Raw genomic sequence first — 25,486 nt, forward strand, 5'->3', positions numbered from 1 at the left:
TGAGGAGCTCGGTGGAGCCCTCCTCGGCAACAGGCCACGCCCACAGGAAGTCCTTCTTCGAAAATGTTTTGAGGGTGAATTTATAGTAGAAAATCTCCCATCCCATCACTAAAATTGAACTTCTAGTAAAGCACAGAATTGTAGATCCACATGAATGTGGACTTCAAATGTACATTGGAGAATTCAAAACAGGAACTGGAAACAGTGTTAGGTTTGTTGGGCGCAGAGGCATAAAATGTTCATTTGAATAGTCCCTTATTGTTATGCTTTGTGTTAGGAAATTTAATTTGATCGGTATCCAAGTTATTGCATGAGATTAAACAAGAGGTAGGTTATTAAAGAAAGACATTTTTCTCTGAACGTTACTAATATGGGATAACATTTCTAGTTTAGAGTTGAACTGTGGAGGTCTCTGAGCTTGATTATTGGAAAATGAAACATCTGGAAGAAAATAACCAAGCTTAGAGAACACCAAAAACTTCACATTTCTGAGTCTAAAAATATAATGCAGTTCCGAAGAAACTTGGGTGCTAGTAAAGCTAACAGAGATAGACAAGATTGGGCTATTGGAAATAGAGAGTATGGATGAAGATGGATGGATAGAAAAAGTGTTTGACCAAGAGAAGCAAAGGGGGGCAACCCAAAAGCTGTAACACTTTCAAAAACACCTATTAACCTTTAAAAGAAAGCACTGAGAGCATTAGCACAGTACTGCAAGAAGAACCAGCTAGAATTCAGTTATCTGAAAATTAAATTCATGGCATTTGCCAAAAGCCCCAAGAGCCACTCTTGGAGCATAAATGGACACAAGATCAAGATGGTCTCTTCTTTCAGACAACTGGACTAGTCTATCATTCTGCCAGCAGTAGGAAGGCCACGTGGACTAAGTTGCTGAAAATGCACAAAAGAGCTCATCTGCTATCCTTTAATTCTGTAGAATGAAATATGGCCACTGCAGTAATATTATTATCCTTCTCATCTCCTCTACCCTCCTCTCTTATTGCTATCATTATGATGATGATTATTACTCTGTTGTTTTGCATGTACACTGAGAGATTCTGCACCAGAGACAAATTACTTGGGGGTTTAATCATACTTGGCCAAATAAAGTATGCTATATAACTGCAACATTCACATTATCAGAAGCCAAGTCAATACTACAACTTCTGTATAGTGCCCAGCTAGGCCCCCTTCTCCAATTTTGCACCATTAAGGTAAAGGTTCCCTTCGCACATATGTGCTAGTTGTTCCTAGCTCTAGGGGGCGGTGCTCATCTCCATTTCAAAACTGAAGAGCCAGCGCTGTCCAAAGACATCTCCATGGTCATGTGGCCAGCATGACTACATGCTGAAGGCACACGGAATGCTATTACCTTCCCACCAAATGTGGTCCCTATTTTTCTAATTGCATTTTTACATGCTTTTGAACTGCTAGATTGCCAGAAGCTGGGACAAGTAACGGGACCTCACTCTGTTATACGGGATTCAAACCGCCAAACTGCCAACCTTTCTGACTGACAAGCTCAGTGTCTTAGCCACTGCGATACCGTGTCCCTTTTTGCACCATTAGAACTTGTATAATTGAAAATTTGAAAAGGAGTCCTTCAAGTCTCAAATTGTGTGTCTAATGCCACCTTGCAACTAGAAACAGGCTTCATGAAAGTGGAGGCGAGAGTGTGGGTGACCATACTCAAACATTAGTCCTTTTTCCATGATTTTCAATCCACATGGAAATCTAGGCAGTGGCAACTAAAATCTCATCCTTGGGTTTCTTAAGAGGTCTTTGGCTCAAGCCGAAGCATTCATTAAACAGTATGTAGCAAATACAGAATGCCAGTTGGATCTAACCTTTATTGCCAGGGAATCCAGGAGGGACTCTGCCTCCCCACGTATCTAAACTTGAAACCATAAACACTGGAGGGGCTGGTACCCTGGCATGATATGGCAGTTCTCTGTGAAGGCCTATACAAGAAAAGTCCTTACCTGAAGAGACAGTGACTTTATGATTCAGAAAACATGGAAAGAACAGAGCATGTGCTTCTCCAGTGCCTATGTTATAGAGCTATCCATACTAGTCTCATCTCACCATTACTGCATAAATACCCAAGGCACACAGGGCAATTCCACACCTCCCTTCTGCTTACATGCATTGTTGCCAGGTTCTACACCACAGTACTCAAAATTCATTGGATGATGACCTGTGCCATCAATTAAACTTAATGAGCATCTAGTTTGCCTATTAGAGTACTATGTAATTTGAACTTTTTATGCTTCCTCGCCCTTCTAATGCTCCCTCCGCTCCTTTTAGATGCCTTTTAGACATACATGTATACATATACTTTCTGTTTTAATATGTTTTAGTTTTTTGTATTTTTTTCCTTATTTTTAGTTTCTAAAGTATCTTCCGTGCTATTTAATTGATTGTATCCAACCCACCCTATGCTGATCTAGAATGATAATAGAGGTTTGGTATGGTTTATGGATAATGCAAACTGTAGACCCACTTGACTTTGTTTTCTGGTTTCAGCTCAGTGTTCATGCTGGCGTTTTACCTATCCTGTTTTGTGATATTGACCACACTAGTGTTTGTTTCGGTCATTTACTCCTGTGTAAAGGTAAGTTGATTCCTGATGCACTGTTTTAATCAATTAATCACTTAAAACTCTAAAACAAGAGTTTGGATGGAAAAGGACTACATTAGGGAGTAACATGTTAGGAACCATATTTCAAAAAGAGAAACAATAGGAAAGCAGCGAAGAAAGTCAAGAGTTAATTTTTGATTAATTTTAAAGATAATTTAATTAATTAAATATGTTAATATAATTACTCCCCAAGTACTTAATACATTTTCCCATCAGAGCTCAGGAGCAGTTTTTCAGATGGCTTTATGGTGTAAAAGTTATGTTCTGAAACAAGAAAATATTAAAGTGATAAGAGTTATAAGTCCCATACTTGTAAATTAATAGAAAGTTGACTTTAAAATTGGAAATTGCTCTCGATCTTAAAAAATGAGGTGAAGACAATAGGAAACACTTCTTCAAATATGAGAACCATTGTTTTTTTTCAGTGAATGTCTGATAGGTTAGAAGCAATTTCCATCCTTTTGGAACATCAATTCACATGGTTTGATATTGTTCTACTGTTGCCACATTTGGGGCTGAAATCCATAGGATTTTTAATATAACTTCAGAGGAAAGATTGTGTTTCAATAACTTCTTTTCTTCTTTACATTTGGCATTTATCAGAACTGTGCACAGGGAATGGCTAACATAAATATACAGTATATACAGTATTGGAAAAATAAACCTCTGGTTTGCACTGTTGTGGATATGCATTGTTTACCAACATTTGACATTTTTTTTAACTGGCAGTTCAGAAAGAAGGCTTTAATAAAGCAAGTTGTCAAATTTGGGGGGATTGTTTCATGCATAATATAGATTTTCAGGCCTTGTAAATTGTATATCACATTGTTATCATTGTTGTATGCAAGCATACATTTGGTTGGTTTGAAAAAGCACAAAATTGTATGTTTACACAAGCAATAAATAGATATATATGTCCGTGTATCATCCATCATCATGACAGACTTCAGGTTAAAGCCAAGTAGGCAGTTGACTTTAGCCTGAAGGTCACTAAAGCCACCCTTCCTTCCAAAAATACAAATCTTTGCATCTGATGATGCCATCCGTCAATATAGCCTGAGGCGCCGTATATCCTTGACTCGCCCCCATCAGTTCCTTCCCCTTCTGTCTGCTGTACAAAACACAGTCACAACACAAATATTCTGATTTTCTTTACAAGGAGAAAAATGTCAGTAAGAAACTGTTAACTTTGGCGAACATTGGCTAATGAAAGACCCAATGACAAATCTAGCAGTTAAAGTTATGAACTCTCCAGCTTCTTGGCATGTTAACTTAAATGCTTAGACTCTGAACTGCTATCCAAAAGCATTTTGATGTAGACAGTCCTGATGGTGACCCACTCTGAAGCAACTCCTGCATTTCTGAGACAATCACCCATTTTCCGAATCACTCACCAGGGTCATTAAGCAAACACCCTGGTTGTAAATGCAAACCTGTTCTTCCACATGGCAATTTTTTGCTGGAAATCAACAAAAAACTGGCACAAATCATGATCACTTGACCAGAGGACATTGCAGTGGGTCATTCATGTGAGATGGTTGCCCAAATTGAGTTCACATGAATATGGGGAGGGTGATGGTCATAAGTGCGAGGAACAGACTTTTCAGCACTGCTTTTACTTTGAACGATTTGTAAACAAATGGTCGTAAGTCAAGGATTTCCTGTAATTTTGTTTTCAATGCAGTGCATTATTTATTTCTGCCAATATAAAATGGAGTGGTATTTCACTGTGATTCATCCATAACAGTAAGAGTTGCTGTTATGCTATACTCTTAATTTAACCTCAAGAGAGTTGTCAAATATTGTGGTTTCGATTATCATCATCATCAGCAATATGATACTGCATTTTGCTGTGTCTCATACAACGTTCTTTTATGTCTCCTCCTTTCCAATCCATTCCTTTGCCTATGCTACAAAACACAGAGAAATTCTTTGTATTCGGTGGCGGGGAGAGTAGCAACTTAAAATAATCAACATTGCCATGGATTGTTCCCCTCTTCCTCTTTTTGTAAGAGTTGCCAGCAAATCCATGTTTCCTCTGGTCAAAGAGTTTCATAATTTGTGTTTGAAGGAAGTGAAAGTCCTTCTCTAACTGCAAAGGGGGGGGGGGTTGATGCCTTTAGTCATTGCTAAAAGACTAATTGGGTTCCCCTCTCCCTTTTTTAAAAAGAAATTTGCTTAGAAGCTAGTTGATGAAATAATAGTGATGTATATGGGAGCTGCTATTTCTCTTTTGTTTCCGGGTTTTTCTCTAGGAATGGCAGTGGAGAGGACTATGATGAGTTGAAATTAACACCCAGCAGGGAGGCTTTTAACTTCTATAGAATTCTTGCATTTGCATTCTGAGCTGAAAGTATCTGTTTGGTCTCCATGGATTTGTGACATTAAAAATGTGTGTGGGAGAGTTGAAAGGGGAGGGGGCACTTAACACCAAACAAAAACCTAGTGATAGTAAGAGAAAGAGAGAAGTGGGGGAGAGGTAGAAGAAGAAACAAAGGAGAAAAGTACTGTCAAGGCATGCCAGGATAAGAACCTCAGCACAAATACATTTCAGGGTGCCCAAATTCATTTGTCAACATTCTTTATTTATTCAAGATAATATTGATAACTATCGGTCCACTTTTGTATTTTTGATAATGTATCCATCTGTTTTTAGGATGATCTGATTTAATTATAGTTTGCTTGTTGTACGCCAAAGATATTTCTGAGTTTTTAGGGCATTTTCATATGTCAGCATTCATATCATCAATTGACTATTTTGTTTGCATTTGTTGTCCACCTAACCTTGATCTTCCTTAACCCTTTTTATATAAGAAGAGTCTAAATAGTTTACAGCTTGGAAGCAGAACAGAATGCTGAAGATTTTATAAGCATATTTAAGTTGATATATCTTTCTCGGATTAGGCTTTGATCACATAGGGAAAACAAGGGTCATAAAACATTGTTTAATTTTAGATGCCATTCTCTGATTTTCACCTAAAATCTATTATAACTGCCAGGGAGAATGAAGTGAATATAACAAGTTATAGTTATTCAGCAATTATATATTCCTGATGCAAAAATTATATCGATGTGGGGAGAGACAGTTGGCCATTAATTTATTCTTGGGCAATTAAATATTAATGCCTGTAGCATTTCACCATGCCATTGTTAGAAGACATGTCCATCTGGGCTCAGTTCCAAGTGGGGAGAAAGACACTGGAAGCATGGAGACTACTTGGAAGGATGGTTTAATGGTGAACAGGACCACATGGGTTTGAAGTCCTGGGTAGGTGACCACATGGAGGATAGCTAACTTTGTAGGTGTCCTAGGCTTGGTTAAATCTTGCTGGGTGATACAATGAAGGGCAATTTCCTATTGTTGCTGAATGACTTTGCCCTGGAGGATAATTCCATCATCCTGGAACTGAGGTCTTTTGTTTTGTAGATACACTGGCGTATTCTTTTGTCTTGTAGTTAAGCTGGCACCAAAATATCTGCTGGAGAAAAAGAACTGGAATCTTTTGTTTGTTTCCTTTAAGATGTTTAATTCTCTTTTAGAGGAAATATTCTGCCTTTTTAATATTTCCTAGAATATTTCATTCTTCTAGGAGAGGGGTGAGTGCTAACACCATACACAATATTTGTACAAAGTCATAGTTTTAAATATTTTATTTTCTCCCTCAATACAGCTGTTTCCAGGTCCACTCCAGACTCTTTCACGGAAGATTGTTCAGTCCAAAACCAATAACACCCTAGTCGGGGTCTTCACTATTGTATTGGTTTTCCTCTCAGCCTTTGTCAATATGGTATGCTACATTTCCCTTTTGTAATTGAACTTTAGTGTGAATTATTAATACTGCAGAAGCTGAAAGCAAGGCCTCAGAATCTTTCAAAATGTTTTCAAAATAATCGTACAGTGTATTTAATTTGATTAGATTTAATAAAGAAAAAATAAATTTTACTTTGTACATACCTCCCTTCCTTGCCCCAAACTATTTGTTAGAATATATCACTACAGGCTATACAGTATACTGTCTCTTTTGTAACAGACATGTAATTTGATTTTAGTAGAATAATTCCTTAAAAACTTAGGGATATGCATTAATCCTTCATAAACCTCTCTAACCCCTGGTTAAAACCATATAAAGTGTCACCTTTATGTCAGCAAGTACCATTTGACCATGCGGTGCAGGAGGAAATATTTCTTTGTTTCTTCTTAAGCTCTTCACAATTTATCTTCAATGGAGTGTTGGAAGAAATGTCCATCTGGGTTCAGTTTCAAGTGGGGGAAAAACCACTGGATTCATGGAAGTTGCTTGGAAATAAGGTTTATTGGTGATGGACAGGACCACATGGTTTGAGATTCTGAGGGAAAAGGGAAGAGATGCTGAGAGTGCCCTGGTTTTATGCCTTCTCTGGACTTTTGAATTTGAGTTTGTATTCTGATTGGTTGCCAGACTCCCATGGGACGATGCAGGGGCAACTCTGTAGGCTATCTTGAGTCCCAGGCTTGGTTGAGCCTTGCTGGATGATGTAATATTCTACCCATCTCATGTGATGAGATGGGTAGAGGGCCTAGGGCGATTCCTACTATGGTTGTGCCTGAAAGAGGTAGATCTTTGTTCTGTAGACCAGACTGGCTCAGGCCTTTATGACCCATTGACAAAGATGGTGGTGGTGGCTGAGTTTCTGCCTCCCTTTTAGGAGAAATATTCTGCCCTTTTAATATTTCCTAAAATATCTTATTTTTCTAGGACAGGGGTGGGTGCTGACTTCCTAACACTATAGGGATATGCATTGGTATAAAAAACTACCCCTGTATACACTGTGAGGTGCAAACAATGTTGCTTTGATTATTTTTCTCCTTGGATTTGTCTTTGTTTGATGTTTATCTCTTGTTTTCCACCAGTTCACCTGTAGTACTGTGGACCTTGTCGACTGTATAGCTGCAGAGCATAATCTCACTCCTCCTGAGGTGAATTTGTGCCATATTAGGGATTCCAATTATAGCCTGGAAACCACAGAAGGATTCTGTGCTACTTCCCAGCCAAACTGTAACTTTCCAGAGGTATTTGCTTTGTGCTGTAATGTGGGTGCCTTTGTTTTGGGTAATAATGGTGTAACATCCTGTCGGGTGCCTTCCTTATTGCATTGGTTTTTCTCTCAGTCTTTATCAAGATAGTCTACTAAAGTGGCATCCTCTGCTTCATAGTTGAAACAGGGCTTGGGTTTTTGTACTTTTGTCTGCCACTCAACTCTTAATCCCTCTGTATGATCTTTGGAAAGAATCCTTCATGTTCCATACAGTGACATCATGAAACCTCCTTCAGGATGAGGAATGAATAATATTATTTCAGATTGTTCCTGCATGTAATCGAACTCTTTGTAAAATTATAACACCACAGGGAAAGCATTAGCATAGTTCCCTTCCGAATTGCCGCTTTCTATGCAATGAACTGGGAGCTTTGCTAAGTGATAGGACACACATCCTTTTATATAAAATTAAATGTATTCATAACGCAAGATGAGATTATTGAGTAAATTTCAAGAACACAATCAATTGCTAGGCAGTCCCATTCCTGAACCCACATCCTTAAAGCAGTATGTTTTTCCAAATGAACTGTGTAGAGGTTTCTCTATGTATTTCAGCCTGCAGAAATTGTATTTAGGGGTAGGGGGAAGAGATCACAATGGGATGGGAGATTCAGCAAGACCTCTGTGGACCTTCTCCTATGAGTACAAAGATCGTAGCTCTCTAAATACTTACTTGGACATTATTCCCACCCAAAAGAATAAGGTTATGTATGCTAACATATGTACAGAATTGCAGCGTAAATCTGCCCGGCTTAAAAAGACTCCAGTCTATTCCATACTTGTGAAAGTATTTTGGGGACCTCTGTAGGTTCCGCACAATCCTGGAAAAAGTTATTGAAGGAACTGTAGAGGAGTTGCTTTGAAGCAGCGGTGAAATCCTCTGAAGTCTGCTACCAGTTTGGTGAGTCTGCTACTGAGCATGCGCTTTGTGCGCATGCGTGCCTGAGGCACGCCTGTGCAGCACTAAAAAAGGAACCTTTTGAAGTCTTCTGAGTCTGCAAAGGTAAGTAGAACAGCGGGGGGGAGGGAATCCACTGTGCCACACGATTTAGATTAGCTAGAAAGCAGGAAATCCAATGATTTAGCTAATATTAATCGTGCATCACAGCTGATCATTTGAAATACCGGTTTGCCTGAACTGGTAGCATTTTTTACTACTAGTCCGGGCGAACTGGTCCAAACCAGTAGCATTTCACCCCTGCTTTGAAGCATGGAGGGCAAAAATGTACCACAGCTGCATCTTTTCTGGGGACTGTAGGTTGGCCTTCCGCAACTGCTCTATAATCCCAGCAGAAGTTCTAGTTGGTTTAAGGACCTTCATAGAGGAACCACATTTGCATCTTTAGGCAATCCAAAGCAACTTTTGCCTTGAAATCCTAACCTTCTGCTTTAAGGAGCTGCAGACATGTTTGTGTTCCTGCATGCTGCAAAGGGACCTGGTGTACATGCATATATAATACACAAACACATGCATACGTATGTGTACTGACACAGGTATACCTCACACAGAGCTGGAGGGTAAGCTTTTAAAAGAGATGGCTCTTTTCTGACACTGAAGAATATATCTGATATTTCTTCATATTACTGGGAATGTGGGCTAATACTGCATATTATCAGATAGCAGTTTGGGCTGAAAAAAAAACATTACATAAACTTCTAAACTCGGTTTTTTTTCCCCCTGGGGCCTAAAATGTGTTTATATTCTATTTCCCTGTGTGGTCATTTGCAGTTGTAAAATGCTATTTTGTTTTAGAAGTCATTTCAAAAACAATGTTAGTGTCAGTTCCTGCGGAGGCCTTCCAGGAGGCCCATTTTTACCCCTCCCCAAGCCTCCATGTGGGCCCTGCACTTACCTTGCATCCAAAACAGGCTGCGTGGAGACTCCTGGGAGGGGTGGGATAGGTGGGGCGGGGCCAGCCAGGGATGGGATTTGGAGGTTCTCTAAACTGGCCATAACATTAGCTACAGGTTCTCCTGAACCTGGGCAAACGTGTAGCAGCACACTCCTGCATAGGTCTCCTGGAAACTAAGCCTTTCTTAGCCTGTGCTGGCCTCATGATGGAGAATCTTGAAACTGAGGAATCTTAATTTGCAGCTAAGGTATTTATAACTGTGTATTGTAAATCTGCTAAGATGACCTTTGGTTTACAGAAATTATTTTCTCTTGTTCTTATTTTCATTCCCCCAATCCCACACACAGTACTTTACCTACAGTGTTTTACTGACCCTCCTGGCCTGCTCCGTGTTCCTTCAGATCAGCTGCATCGGGAAACTCATTTTGATGTTGATTATTGAATTTATATATGTCCTCATTGTGGAAGTGCCAGGCCTTACCCTCTTCGATAACGCAGACCTTCTGGTTACAGCCAACGCCATGTAGGTAAACATAAAGAATCCATGGAGGATTGGGAGCAGGGGAGGGGGGGAGGTAGCCATGGTTGGTGGTGTGAAATTCTCCTGAACAACCATGTGAATTGATATATTTTAGTCTAAACTGGACCATTTCAATTGACATGTATCACTGAACACTTTTCATTTTAAAAAATCAAAATGTGGATGGGAATCCCTGCAAAATGGTTGCCTTTCCATTGCTCCATATAATATTGACAGGAAGTTATTTGGAGTGACTAGTTGGATCTATCACACTCCACTCTCAAACCAGCTCTGAGTAGGCAGGACGGAGTCTCAGGATTTTGTCCAAGGGCCCCATATAGGAAGGCCTGTTCCCATAAATCTTACTCGAATCAGCCAAAAATTCCAATGCCAGGCGTACAAGAATTCAGCATTACTAGAGGTGGAAAAGGTAATTCTGTGGGCAAATTTGGGCTTGCAGGATTTCTTTAAGATCGACATTAAGGGATCAAAAAGATGCCTTCTAAATGTGCAGTGCATAAACCTCCTTCGACACAGAGGGGCTTCCTTTCAAACAGCACACACACTGGATTGTGTTGCCTGGATGTGCTAATGACTCATTAATTTGACTAGTGACTCATTAGAGCTGGCTTCCTGCTCTGCAGAATTTTGATTCCTTTGTTGATTAGCTACCCCACTGTTATCATATTATTTAGCCCAGTAATGTTTTATTATTTTCATAATGCCCTTAAAATACCGTCTAGCCATTTTGATTGAACTCTTGTAAATGAGTAATGCATCAAAAAAAAAAAAAAAAAAAGAAAGTAAAAACTTTCTCAGCCAGAAATACAGAAGGGGGAGGGGAGGGTGTTTATGGTTTTAATTGCTTTGCTGAGATAATCCACCTGAACATAATTTTTCTCTTCCTATAAGAGAAAATTGATGGCAAATTAGAAGCCGTCGTTTGAAGGAGTAATCTGAAAACAAACCCTCTTTTAGAAATTTTACAGTGCCAGGAATTTTGAGCAGGCTAAATTAGAGCACTTTGAAGCAATTACTTGCATCACCTCACAATCAAGATGTCAGGAATAAGGTGAAGTAAATAAGCACATCTTTTTCAAGAAATAAATGTTGGAGCTGCATTTTGCTACTTATTAACTTTTGTTCTGAAAGTGCTTTTAATAGTATAGCACTTAGATTTATATACCGCTTCACAGTGCTTTACAGCCCACCCTAAGGGGTTTACCAGGGTCAGCATAATTGCTCCCAACAATCTGAGTCCTCATAATAGCTAGGACTCACAACTTAGCATACTATTTATAACTGGTGGGAAACTTTTAGGACAGCCAAGCACAGCTTAGGTGCACTTGCTTCCCGATTCAGGAAGCCCAATTCTTCTATGGAGATCCAATGTGGTATAATAGTTAAGGTGTACTAGGAATGGCATATTCTACCCTACTCTCAACTATAGAAGCTTCCTTGGTGATTTTGGGCTAATCATTCCTTTCCCTCACAGAGATTTGAAAAAAGAGGTCTTGCCACACTTAGTTACAAATTCATTGGGGGTGTCTATGTGAAGGAGAAGTGGCTACCATTACCCTTACAGAGGATGATGGTTATGTGGAAAAGAAGAAAGTGGAATTAATTGAATTAATATGGATTCCTGATCCACCAAACTATAATGATACCTTGGAACTCAACTACTTCGAAACTCATTGAATTTAGTACACATTTTGATGTGAACATTTTGTCCCCACTACTCCTCCTTTGTTGGTACTCAATGCATAAGTTAGAACTTGTTGGTGTCCGATGCTTTATTGTTGGTCTGAGATTAACTTTAGAATTAATCTATGATGATCTGGGTGCTGATTACTGGTGGAGAGGTGCTGGGGTCTTTTTGTTCTCTTTTGAGCTGGTTGATTGTCTCTTTTGCATAGTCTATAGATGTTGTTAATATCTATGTGTCTATTGATGGCTGATTTGTCAGAGTGCCAGACTTCTAGGATCCCTCAATGAAATAATAGTTTAGTAAATATAAAGTTTCATGTTTTCCAAATAATTCCAAATAATTTGGCCTTAAAAGGGATTTTGTTAATGTAATATTTCACAACCAATACATTATGCCTATTTAGGTATAGATATCTTTAGGTTTACACATCACTGGGATTATTTGTTTAACTTCTAAGCAGAGTAAGATATATGATGTCTTGTCTTACTCTGTAATTTTCCTTCTAATCCTTCCCAGTAAATCCAAAATTAAATTAAATTAAATTAAATCCAAAAGGTACATTAAACCTACAGTTAACCATACTCATAGAACAAATTCTTTCCAAATGGTTATGGCTCCCCATAGTGTCCAAAGTGAAAAACTGAAAGAATGTTATTATGGAGCAATGCACATTACATCTCTGTACTAAATGTATGCTTCTTTAATTTATTTGCATATTGAATCAAATGGAACTTGGGATGCTTTCTAGAAAAACAAGGTAGGGGAACATTTCGGAAATTATTTTCAACCTTTTTATCAACCCTCATCATAAGAAGTGTCACTATTTTCTTTTGTGTTTCAAAAGTGTTGTGTTTATGTGCAATTATGTTTAAATGTCCCCTGGGAAGCTGGTGGTGGGTTGTGAACATTTCACTATGGATCATTGATGAGTGTGTGTGTGAGAGAGAAAGAGGTGGGACTTTGAAGGAAGCAGCCACTAAATGTTCTATGCTGCTGCTTAAATGCATCTCTCGTAGGGATGTTCTGGGGAATTATTTTCTGCGTATTTCTTCTGCAACCTCTAGCTAGATCTGGCAAATTTTCATACCCAAAATCTACACCCACCCCCCACCCCAATCCCAGATTTGTTCCTGTTCAGGACAGTTTTTCCTAAGTTACTTTGTTAATGGGCAGATAGACAAGAGCTCCTGTATGTGATTGCATTCCAGCATCTCATAGCATGACTGTGTTTCAACCAGATGGTTAGCAGGTTGAATTTACGGATGGTTTTGTTTGTGATGGATGGGGCTTAGGAAAGAATGCAGTTTTGTTGAACGAATTGGTTACATTCCAGACAGGAGAGATAGGTGTGCTCAAGTGTGCCTCAACTACATGCAGTGCTCATAAGTAAGCAGGCTATGGTCATTTATTTGATGCAAAGGAAGAAGATAGTTTCCTTGGGGATATGTGGGGAAGGGAACATGTAACTCAGAACAATTCTTGTACATCCTTTGTGTTTTTAAATTTCTTTGCCACTTCACAACAGGTCAGTGTGTGCATCCCATTCTGCCAATGGGGAGACAAGGCTAAGATACAGCAGTTTAGTGAAAGAAGATATGAGGCTAACTTGGCTCAGAACTCTAACTCTTACCAATGCAAGTGATGTCACAGAAAAGAATATGTGAAATTGGAAAAAAACAAAAACAAAACCAGGGGGCACCTGGTCTCAAAGGTGCTTTTTCAAAAGGCAAACTCAACTGGTTTTCCTTGAGGAAGAAGAAAACCTTTCGCTTCTCATCCAAGAAGCCTCATCAGTTGCGATTCATTCATTGGATGAGAAGCAAAACATTTTCTTTTTCTTCCTTGAGGGGAAAAAAACATCCAGTTGCCTTTTGAAAAAGCACCTTTGAGACAACTTTGACCTGATGACTGAGAATCTCCACAGTGGTGCTAATGATGGATAAAAGAAACGAAATATATCTTTGTTTTGCCTAAAATATGTCCTTCTTGTTCTTTCAGTATGTTTTCCAATGAGACTGAGAATGGAATATGGTGAGTTAATGAAGGACGATGTAATTGCATTTTCAACAATTACTCTAGAATCTGTGGAAGCTTGTATTGGTGCAGATCTGTGGCTCAAGATGCTGCACTAGGACTGTAGGTGGTTGTATTCACTCTTTAAACCAGGATACACCTGATCTTTTCCTGGATCAGGAGTCCTTGCACTCAAGTCCTGGTCACCTCACATCTGGACTATTGAAATGCATTCTACATGGAACTACCTTTGAAGAGCATTTGGAAGCTTTAACTGGTGCAAAGTATGGCAGCACAGGCAATTTTTGGAGTCCCTAGGACAGTGATGGCTAACCTTTTCGGCAGTGAGTGCTGAAAGCCTGCACGTGCACACCCATAATGCAATGCGCACGCTTGTGCCGGGGGCAGAGCCCAGGGGGGTGCGCATTGCATTATGGGTGCCCCCGCCCACGCACATGTGTGCATGACCCCCATGTGCATGCACAATCCCCCCATACGTGCACCCCACTCATGCACACGTGTCTTCTGCATGAGTCCCACACTCCCGTGCATGCGCCAGAAAACCCCCAAAACCAGCTGGCCGGCAGAAGGCACCTGCACATGTGCACTGGAGCTGAGCTGAGCTGGGATGGCAGCTTGCATGCCTGCAGAGAGGGCTCTGAGTGCCACAGGTTCGCCATCACGGCCCTAGGATGACCCATGTTACTATTGGTCAAGGAATTCTAGGGCCGTCTCTCCTGTGGCTCCTGCCCTTTAGACCGTCTTACTCCGTGAGGTGAGATTGGCTCCTACCCTTCTGTCCTTCCGCAGGAGTCTGAAGACCTGGATCTGTTAGATGGCATGGGGTCCCAAATGGGGAGCATCACTTGGAGGTGGTTGTTGAATTAAGAGGCAATCCCATCTCCCCCCACCCGGGGGAATCCTGTTCTCTCCCTCCCCATCTTTTAACTAAATTTTATCTTAATTTCTTTTAAAAAAAAATTTAACAATATTTTTTTCTAAGGATTTTATTTGTTAGGATTTTAAAGTCACCCAGAGTTATTTTGTTGTGAGATGAATGGCAAATAAATTCAATAAATAAACAAACAAATACATTAACACACGCAGAACATGGAGAAATTGCACTCTAAGCCCTCTGCGAGCATTTCTAGGGGTGAGAAATACTGGAAGGCTTGATTTGACAGCACAAGAAGCATTATGTTCTTTATGCTTGAGTCACTGTTACATTATAATTTTCAGATTTGTGCATTTTGTTTCCTGTATAGTCCTTCCAATGTGTCCAGGGTTGCTTTGAAGATTGTAACCCCTGTTGTCATCACTGTTTTTGTCTTGGCGGTCTATCTACATGCACAGCAGGTGGAATCCACAGCGAGGTTGGATTTCCTTTGGAAGCTTCAGGTGGGTATGTCTGCAGGTGTTTATTCTTGCATGCCTGTCTTTAATATTATATTAGAGTGCCTTCTTATGATCAGTACATGATTGCTGCTCATGCTGTTATTTTGTTGTGCTCATAAATCAGAACTAGAATTCTTAGATCAGAGGAAACTTATACAGAATTTCTTTTTCATTTCATGATCACAGATACCTTGCTATGGAACATGTAATCTACAGGCGGCTGATCGGCACCAGCTTAGTGTAGTGGACCCATAGCTTAGATGAAGAAAACTGACAAGCATATTCCACACGGAACATTTGTGTGGGAAAACGTGTTATATAAATATTGGAAATTGAGTAAATGAAGAGTATTGTAATTCAGTGGGAGTCCTTTTCAAAAACTAATTAATTACGTTTTCTCGATTAAATTATGTCTCAAGGATAACAATTTTGGAAATTTTGCTGCTTTTACAAACATCTGTTGATGATTTCTTCTTCATAGAATTCTACTCCTATTGATCTGATCACCAAACTGAATCAGAACTCAAAACGAAGCTTCCACCAATATTTGAGAGTCCAATTTTGAGGATATAGTTAATAATTTCAGTAATAGGCCTTCTATGTACGCTTAAAATTAGAACCCAATGAAGTGTATAATGTGATTCTGTTGACACCAGTCTATTAAGATCCCATGCATATTTATTTCCAGCCCATTTCCCACATAAATGAAGTTAACTTGCAGCCACCTCCTTGTCTCTCTCTTCAGGCTACTGAAGAAAAGGAGGAGATGGAGGAGCTACAGGCCTACAATCGACGGCTTCTCCATAATATCTTGCCAAAGGATGTAGCAGCCCACTTTCTTGCACAGGAGCGGAGAAATGATGAACTGTATTACCAGTCCTGTGAATGTGTGGCTGTCATGTTTGCTTCCATCAGCAACTTCTCCGAATTCTATGTGGAGTTAGAGGCCAACAATGAAGGGGTGGAGTGCTTGAGGCTCCTCAATGAAATCATTGCTGACTTTGATGAGGTGAGCAAATTCAAGGAGAACAATGGTCTCTTTCAGGTTGAGGACCGATCACTATATAAATATCCTGTTCCACACAATATTGCCTTTGACACTTTGGGGTGTCTAGGTTCGTGGGGGGGGGGGTGTTAAGTAACTTTTTAAAAAACTTTCTGCTCTACTAGAGGTTAATGCAAACATTTAGTTGAACCTTCTCTACAATCATAGTTCCCCAAAACTCCATGAAACTAGTTTTCCTATCCCAATTGAGTGATTGCATATCCTGGTCACACATTTTGTCTTTTGGTCCCTGGTGCCTTAGAGTGGGGCAAGTAGGAATTTTGCCAAGACAGCTGAAATATGCAGGTGCACTTGCTAGGAAATTTCATCATTATGGCTAGCATGGATTTTTTTGAATCTTTTTTGTAGCAAAGAAGGAATTACATTATAAGGCAGAGATGGGAAACTATGGCTTCCTTATAACTTGTGGACTTCAACACCCAGAATTCCTGAGCCAGCATGACTGGCTCAGTAATTCTGGGAATTGAAGTCTACAAGCTATAAAAGGGGCATCATTTCCCCCCTCCCCAATTATAAGGGAATAAACTATGCCATATTATTAATAGTGCAAATAGTGTTAATTACTGATGTGTGATAGCAACTGACACACGCTGTTTGTACTTATACTAGAGACAGACAGGAATTTGGACAGACAGGAATATATTCAGGGATGGGCTGCTGGGGGTTTGCAGGGGTTTGGGAGAACATCTAAGATTCTGTGCAGTTCGGAGAATCCCCAAATCACACTCCTGGCTGGCCTCACCCACCCCGCCCCTCCCAGGAGCAATAGCAATAGCAGTAGACTTATATACCGCTTCATAGGCCTTTCAGGCCTCTCTAAGCGGTTTACAGAGAGTCAGCATATTGCCCCCGACAATCTGGGTCCTCATTTTACCCACCTCGGAAGGATGGAAGGCTGAGTCAACCCTGAGCCGGTGAGATTTGAACCGCTGACCTGCTGATCTAGCAGTAGCCTGCAGTGCTGCATTTAACCACTGCGCCACCTTGGCTCTTGGAGTCCCCACACAGCCCATTTCGGATGCAGGTAAGTGCAGGGCACACACAGAGGCTTGGGGAGGGCGAAAAACGGGCTTACTGGAAGTTTGGGAAGGGCCTGTTTCCAGCCTCCAGAGGGCCTCCGGATCCTGGGGAGGCCGTTTTCACCCTCCCAGAGGCTCAAGGAAAGCCTCTGGAGCCCAGGGAGGGTGAAAAATGCCCCCCATTGTGCAGGAGGCTGACTAGGCCATGCCCACCAGGGCCACAACCACCCAGCAACTGGGCAGAGAACCCCTTGCTAAAAAAAATTGAAGCCCACCCCTAAATATATTTATTATATTATTGTATTATATTATACTGTACTGTACTATACTATACTATACTATACTATACTATACTATACTATACTATACTATACTATACTATACTATACTATACTATACTATACTATTAATTATATTGTACTCGGCTAGAATATTTAGGACTTCATAATCCAAAGTACGACCATAGTTGTTTTCAAGTTAATAGTTGATATAGGACTTCAATCTCTATGTCTGTACTCAGGATCCAAATAGCTCATCTATTTTCTTTTTGTATATGAATCAGACATGATTGTTCACACCACGGGTTAATGCATGTAGTGCATCTAGTGCTGTGCCCAGACCACTTACAGAGCATGGATTGATTTGCATATATATCCTTTTCCTTCCTTGGGTTTGTAGATAATAAGTGAAGACCAATTTCGACAGCTGGAAAAGATCAAAACAATAGGGAGCACATATATGGCTGCTTCGGGTCTTAATGATTCTACGTATGACAAGGTGGGCAAAACGCATATCAAGGCCCTGGCAGACTTTGCAATGAGGTTAATGGATCAAATGAAATACATCAACGAGCATTCGTTCAACAATTTCCAGATGAAAATAGGTAAATATTGCAGTTTTACTTTAGGCTCCAGAGGTTCACCCCGTGAATCCATTCTCTGTGGTTAAAAAAGCAAATGCCATATTTTACATGAAGCCACTGAATGTGAGTTATCATGGATGTTGTTTCTTTTTACTGGTACTCAGTTGGCAGTGCCTGTTATGGCTTTTGTAAATTATATAACATGTCCAACTGACAGTGGGAAAATCAGCACACACTTCTGCATCACAAAATGTCTGCCCTGTGGTGTATGGCAGCTACAAGCATAAATCATTCTGGATACAAAAATATATCTAAGAAGCACACAAGTAATCAGTGACCTTTTCAGCTTCCAGAATATCACACATGCATACACACTAGTATCAGGCCTGCATTTCACTAGGACCAAAAATGCAAAACTGGGATCTATCTCACCATCATCATCATCATTTTTCCATTTCTCCCTTGATACTATTTCCTTCACATTGATGTACCAGAGAGAGAAATTTACTGGTAATATCCAGAACAGACATTTGCTCTCTCTCTCATTGGTGCACATATTGGAGGCAAGAAATATAATGGCTGTACAGTTCAGATATTTCTACAAAATACTTTTTTACATTTGAATCCTGTGACTTGTAGGAGCCGCGGAAGACTAAAGGGAAGACGGGAATCTAAAGATTCAGTATTCCTTCTGACATGAAATCCAGTAGCTTCAAAACACCTTAATAGGGTTGTGATCGAATCCAATCCTGATTGTTTTTGATAGAAAAGATTTAAGAAAATTCTTAATGTTTCCACTGAAGTCAGTGGGAGAAGATTGTCACTTTGGTTTCCAAATGCTTATAATTTTTTAATTGCAAACTTGTACAAAGGATGCATCATTTCTTTGCTCTCTCCCTTTTCCCCTGCTCTCTGTGTCTCCCTTCTCTTTTTTTGTATTTGTTCATTTTTTTAAAAAAGAATCTTCATTAAAATATTTCTTAAAAAATATTTGTGGGAAAATGTGAATCTATAAATAATTTATTTATTATATTTGTATGGCCGCCCATCAGAGGTGGTATTCAGCAGGTTCTGACCAGTTCCTGGAGAACCGGCAACAAAAATTTTGAGTCGTTCGGAGAACCGGTAAATACCACCTCTGACTGGCCCTGTCCCCATCTATTCTCTGCTTCCTGAGTCCCAGCTGATTGGGAGGAAATGGGGCTTTTACAGTATTTTTCCCCTGCCACACCCACCAAGACACATCCACCAAACTGGTAGTAAAAAAAATCGAATCCCACCACTGCCACCCATCTAAAAAAAACATGACTGGTGTAATATTTAAATTACACTAGTAGTTAACAGCTAAATAAACAAATGAAAGAAGGGTGTGCAGCAAACTGCTTCCTTTCTTATTTTATTTATAAAAAGCTAAAAGGTGATTTCTTCAAAACTTAGTAGGGATGAGTCAGGCGTGGGGATGAATCTGGTGACTGTGTTGTTTCTGCATGTGATTTTCTGATGAAAATTAATAACCATCAATTTATTTTTGAAAGTCTTAATTCCTTACTGCTTTGTTTCTAGGGCTCAATATTGGTCCAGTAGTAGCAGGGGTCATAGGTGCACGTAAGCCCCAGTATGATATTTGGGGCAACACTGTGAATGTAGCTAGTCGAATGGACAGTACAGGAGTCCCCGATAGGATTCAGGTGAGACTTCTTCACACCTTTTTCTTACCTTTCCAAACTCCACTTGCAGCAGCACTTACATAACTTGTAATAATGAAAGAGGAGAAGATATATTTGATGCAATTGTCTTTCCCCTCGGTACTTTGTACCCTTCTTTTAATAGAACCAGCACTCTGTGTTTAGAGGCTGAGTGGTTATGCTTGGCATTTGCTTAGTAAGACCTCTTGAGAGTAATAGACTCTAGTAGACTTGCCAAACATCAGTTCTTCAACTTCTGCTTCCATATGGAAATAGAACATGATTTCAGCAGAGTTATATGCCTTGTTTAAAACTCCGCCGTTTCTTCTGATGCTTCAGTGAATGCAAAGGCCTCAGTACTGTGGACACAATCGGAGTGCAAAGTTTTATCTCCAGTAATCCCAGATAAATTTTTAATATGCCTTCCATAAATGCACTTTCATTGTTAACTTAAACAAGAGAGGGCTTGAGGGGGGGGGGGCGAACGCTGATTTTTCTCTCTTTCTTTTAAATACTTTGCAGGTCACTACGGACATGTATCAGGTTTTAACCATCAACAACTATCAACTAGAATGCCGAGGGGTTGTGAAAGTCAAAGGTAAAGGAGAAATGACCACCTACTTCTTAAATGAAGGCCCACCAGCAAGTTAGCGACAGTGGGCAAGGATGACTCCATTAATTCAAACACAATAGCACACTGGAAAAAAATGTCACTGTTTCACAGTGAATCTAATCCCAAGGCACGGTTGAGTATTTCATGCAATGCCTTTTTAGTAGGATTGTGTGCGAAGGAAATAAAAAAAGAAACACAGCTTGGGCTGCCTAGCGCACACTTCAGAAGTCACCTAGCACTGCTGCAGACCTTTTTACGAAGGTGAACGTTAAGTGAATTGACCAAAGATTTATGCTTAGTGGAAATGCGGAGATGAAGAGGTGGATTTGAGATCTTCGTTTGTGGCTGCTACGCAGGACTTAAAACTATTTAAGTATTTATTTGAAGTAATACAATGTTTTTACTTGGTGGAAGGAAAGTATGATTCATTTGCAACAAAAGGAAAACTAAAACGAACAGCATTATTTTGGAAAGGCTGTGCACTCCCATACTATTTCTGGTCTGTGCTGTCAGCGCCTTGAATGTGCCACTGTTCTTATATTAGCTGTTTGAGTGGGCTTTTAAAATTAAAGATGTTGCTGTCACTGTAACTCTTTACAAAGGGCCTTTTTTATTATGCCATCGGTAATGTTTTTAAATGGAAAAAGTTGCCTTGTTATGTACTCTTGCTATCCCTACCCTTACACAAATGTGAGGCTTCCTCATTTTAGCAAGAGAGGTATGTTTAAAGGAAGGAGAGTAATTGTTTAAAATGAGAGAAAAAAAGAATTTTTCATATGTATTTATTAAATGAAAAGATCTTCTAACTCCTATTGGTGCATTTTGGTTCACAGGCGAAAGACTTAGCTGTTAAATCTTCCTGTTGGTCAGGGAGATTTCTCTGATATGTGATATGGGATTATTTGGGGAGGTTTTGTATTTTGTAATATGGGAGACACTGACACTAACAAATATACCAAAATTCTATATTTTGAAGATTTTATGTATTAAAATTTCATCCCAATTGTGCAACAGTGATCAGCTTGTGTATCTGCTGTAATGCGGGACACATAACCGCTATGTGAAAAGGTAGAAAGAGGGAAGACTCACATGCAGCAGTCTTAAGCAAGCACTGAACATCTGGTACAGCTGCTTTTATCTTTTGGGTGGAGCAATCTTGATCCATTCATACAGGCACCATAGTTGATTGCATCTGACATACATTTCCTTCTCTATCATAATCTGCCTGGGAAAAGAGGGGAAACAGGAGTCCAGGTTGGGACCCTTCAGTCTGCCAGAGAGCTGGTCAGTGAGAGATCTTTCCTCTGTTCTCTCTTAACTCAGCTGGCAGGGGGGAAGCCTCTTGCTGGGTGCGCACAAAATTGAACTGAAACTAGTGGCTGTGCACATAACAGCATCTTGGGAAGTGTACATAAGCTATAAAATTGTGGATGTTTTTTTTTGTTCTTTTCAGAGTTGCAGACTTGGCAGTTTTTAATTTCTGTACAGTGCAGGAAGCAAGTAGAAGCTTAAAAGTGGCTCCAGGATAAAAACAAATAAAAAATAAATGAAGGTTATGAAACCTTAGGCTAAAAAATAATAATCAAAGAAAATAAAGAATTAGCCCAAATAAAGTGTATCCCCAATTTTGAAATAGCTTTTGAAATATAGGGTATTGAGATAAAAACAATTTCCAATATTCAAAGAACTGAAAGTGCAACAATTAAAATATTTAATGGTTTGTTTAATTAATGTGTATCGAATTGCTGTGGAATATTGTCTAGAAATGTTGCTGTCATGAAGAGGTGGGGAATTAAATTCTACTTTCAATTCACTGAACTTGGCATTTAGTTAAAAAAGGCTTGGGAAAGTTTGGGTTTTTTTCCCCTATAACCAAACAAACTTGACTGCGGATGCTGGGATGGTCTAACAATTTTAAAGAAAAGGAGCAACTGATACGCATTTATAAATGGGTTCATCATGAATTTTCAATGCCCATACATTTTATTACAGTATTAAAGTGTAGAAAGCATATATTTTTATATTTCAGTGTAGGGAAAGAATTTATATTGAGCCTGGGTATCTCCAAAATGATTAATAGCTTTTTGACAGATTTTTTTTCTCCCCCTTTTTTAAGATAGATTTTTAGTAGTATTAATAAGCTGAATGGCTATGACATGAGATAGGGGGCTCTGATCTTTGACCAGAAAATTAAATATTGTCCATGTTCTTAAATTTATTAAATTGCTTAACATAATTATGTGGAACTCTTTTAAACAAGAACCTAGTAGTATCCGATTTCTGTTATATGTTTTCCTTCCAGTAAGGCACATCCTGGTACATGGTACAGCCCGGTTTGTAGAAAACTGCCAAGTTTGTCCTTGTACTATGTTTTTTTAACCTTTAAACAAAATCTGATTTCCAAAGGTCTTTATTTACATGGTACTGCAGCTTGTTCATTATCTTCCACCCTTTCTTTCTGGCATCATTTACCACTTCCAAAATTTAATTAATAGCACAATATAGGATCATTTTTTAAGTTGGCCTCCTGCTTTGAAGTGTGCATTAACATTTGAGCAGACCGCCTTGCGCAATTGTGTTGTCAATGAAATTTTCAGTCGCCTGTATCTCTGACTGTGATTGTTGACTGTGTCATGATCATTTCAAGGGGTATGCACTCTTTATTCTGGCTCTTGCAAGATGAATACAGTTAGGATTTCCCATGGAAATTGCAATCTGTTTAATTTAACAACTATATTAAACACTGTTTCACTTGTCGGTCTTTTCTGGGTTTTTTTTCATTATTGGCTCATAAAAAACTAAGAAGTTTGTCACAGAACATTAAAATGACAACCGGACTTTATTTTGTTGACTTCCCAAATATTTTTTCAAGGTGATATATTGAATTAGAATGATGACTTCAAAACTGCATGCTACACGAATATGCTTTTGGAGCAGGAAGATTGTCTAGACAGAAGATTCATGCCAAAAATTGTAACAAAAACATGGCCATACTCATCAGGTGGACACGGAAGCAATGGTTATTCACCTCTGAGACAAGATTTTGAAGTGAAAGAGTCAGCTGAAGCCCAATGAAACTGAACTTTACAGGGACTTAAAGGTTTTTTTTAAAAGAGGTTATATGGGAAGGACAGGCCAAGATAAGTAGCCCTCCCTGTATATAAATGTAGTGCACTTTGTGTTAAATGGCATCCCTAGATAAAAAAAACACTCATTTGAGTATACATATAAACAAATTCCATACAGGTAATTCCTGACTTGCAGCCATTCGTTTAGTGACCAAAGTTAAAAGAACACTGAAAAAGTAACTTACAACCCATTCTCACACTCATGACTGTCATAGCATCCCCATGGTTACAGGATTAGAATTCAAATGGTTGGCAACTATCATGTATTTCATGATAGTTGCACCGCCCTGAAATCATGGGATTGTCATTTGCAACCTTCCCAGTCAGTGATGGCAAAATAATAATAATCATAAAGTTGGGCATAATTTAAGGTATTTAACAGCTGCCTTGCTTAACATTAGAAATTCTGATCCCAATTGTGGTAAGTTCAAGGACCACCTGTATAAGACTGTTCTTTGCTGACTCTTGTGAAATCTGCTGTTGAATTGCAAGAGGGAAGTTCTCTTTTACAAGGAACTAAGAGACAAATCAAGTCAACATTGAGTCCTCAGTATGCAGAAAGAGACCCAGAAGGGATCCTCCCTAAACCTTCACAAGATTTATCTGATGTGTGCTTTTGTCTGGCAAGAGAGTGGGGTGCGACACAATGAATTACAAATGGGGTCTGACAAATATCTGAACCATAAGACTGGGACCGAGGCCAGGCCTTAAGGACTTTTGCATCCCCTAAGAGGGTGCTGTCCAAATCTCTTGCGGAGAGGGGAGATCCTGTTCCAAGGGTAGGCCACAGCAAAGAAGACACACTTCCTCAATCTCTTAAGATGACAGTAACACTGGTAGTCCTCGACTTACAGTCATTTAGTGACCTTTCAAAGTTATCATGGCACTGAAAAAAGTGACTTAGAACTGTTTTTCACCCTTATGTCCACTGCAGCATCCCCATAGTCATATGATCAAAACCAGGCAACTGGCATGTATTCATACTAGTTATAGTGTCCTAGGGTCATGTGATCACCTTTTGCAGTGTCACAATGTCAAGCAAGATTCAATTAACCAACATTAAGAATCACTTAATTGCAGTGATTCATTTAACTGTGGTAAGAAAGGTCATAAAATGTAACAAAACTTAGTATCTTCCTTAGCCACAGAAATTTGGAGTCTGTTGTGTTTGTTAAGTCAAGAACTACCTGTAGAAGGAACCTGGAGCACATGCAGTATCTTCACTGTCTGAATGTACCAGACAAGCAGAAACAATTGGAGACAGGCAGTTCCTCACGTATCTAAGCCCTGTGTCGTGAAGGGCTTGATGACAGCAACTTGAATTGCATCCAAAGGTTGATTGGCAACCAATGCAGTCTGACAAACAGCAATTACTGCTACTCATTACTGTTTGTGTCCTGCATTTTGAACCAATTGTAGCTTCCAGATGATCTTCAAGGGTAGTCCCATGTATGGCATGCTGCACTGATTCAATCATAAGTGACCTGGGCAATGGGTATCATCAGCATCCTGAAGTGACAAATGACATTACCTAGTGGTTTCATGTAAAAAGGAAGGTGGGTGGTGGTGGAATGTTGAGCCTGGAGGAATCCCAAAATGAGAGGCCAGGACCACAATCTCTCCCCATCAATGGAGGCTGAGGATACAATATAGTTTCTCCCACTCCCATCTTCCATAACCAATCCAGATGGAAACTGTGATTGATGTTATTACAAACCCAAGAGGAACAAGTTGCACAAGAATGAATGCACAACCTCCATCTCGTATCAACTGCTAAAGGTAATCAAAAAGTGTGACCAGTATTGTCTTGATAATGTACCCTGGTCTGAAATCCAACTGAAACAGGTCCAGATAAACAATTTATTCCAAAATCCTATGTAGCTGCTGTCTTTTCCACAACCTTCTCC

At 39.5% G+C, this 25,486-nt stretch overlaps 1 protein-coding gene across 1 annotated transcript in view; it reads left to right on the forward strand.

Moving 5' to 3' along the window:
- Window positions 1-23,208, forward strand: part of ADCY5 (adenylate cyclase 5) — a 274,822-nt gene extending 251,614 nt beyond the window's left edge. The window contains exons 12-21 of the mRNA XM_087711800.1: window positions 2,527-2,614; window positions 6,313-6,429; window positions 7,533-7,691; window positions 9,918-10,093; window positions 13,797-13,829; window positions 15,077-15,209; window positions 15,952-16,215; window positions 17,970-18,174; window positions 19,717-19,841; window positions 20,361-23,208. Of these exons, the coding sequence (XP_087567926.1) occupies window positions 2,527-2,614; window positions 6,313-6,429; window positions 7,533-7,691; window positions 9,918-10,093; window positions 13,797-13,829; window positions 15,077-15,209; window positions 15,952-16,215; window positions 17,970-18,174; window positions 19,717-19,841; window positions 20,361-20,489 (1,429 nt within the window). The 3' untranslated portion in view covers window positions 20,490-23,208. The remainder of the gene's footprint in view (window positions 1-2,526; window positions 2,615-6,312; window positions 6,430-7,532; window positions 7,692-9,917; window positions 10,094-13,796; window positions 13,830-15,076; window positions 15,210-15,951; window positions 16,216-17,969; window positions 18,175-19,716; window positions 19,842-20,360) is intronic.
- The last annotated feature ends 2,278 nt before the right edge of the window (window positions 23,209-25,486 follow it).

Source organism: Thamnophis sirtalis, unplaced genomic scaffold (genome assembly GCF_051295495.1).
Source record: "Thamnophis sirtalis isolate CommonGarterSnake01/CBP01778 unplaced genomic scaffold, rThaSir2_p1.2 scaffold_1, whole genome shotgun sequence".
NCBI lineage: Eukaryota > Metazoa > Chordata > Lepidosauria > Squamata > Natricidae > Thamnophis > Thamnophis sirtalis.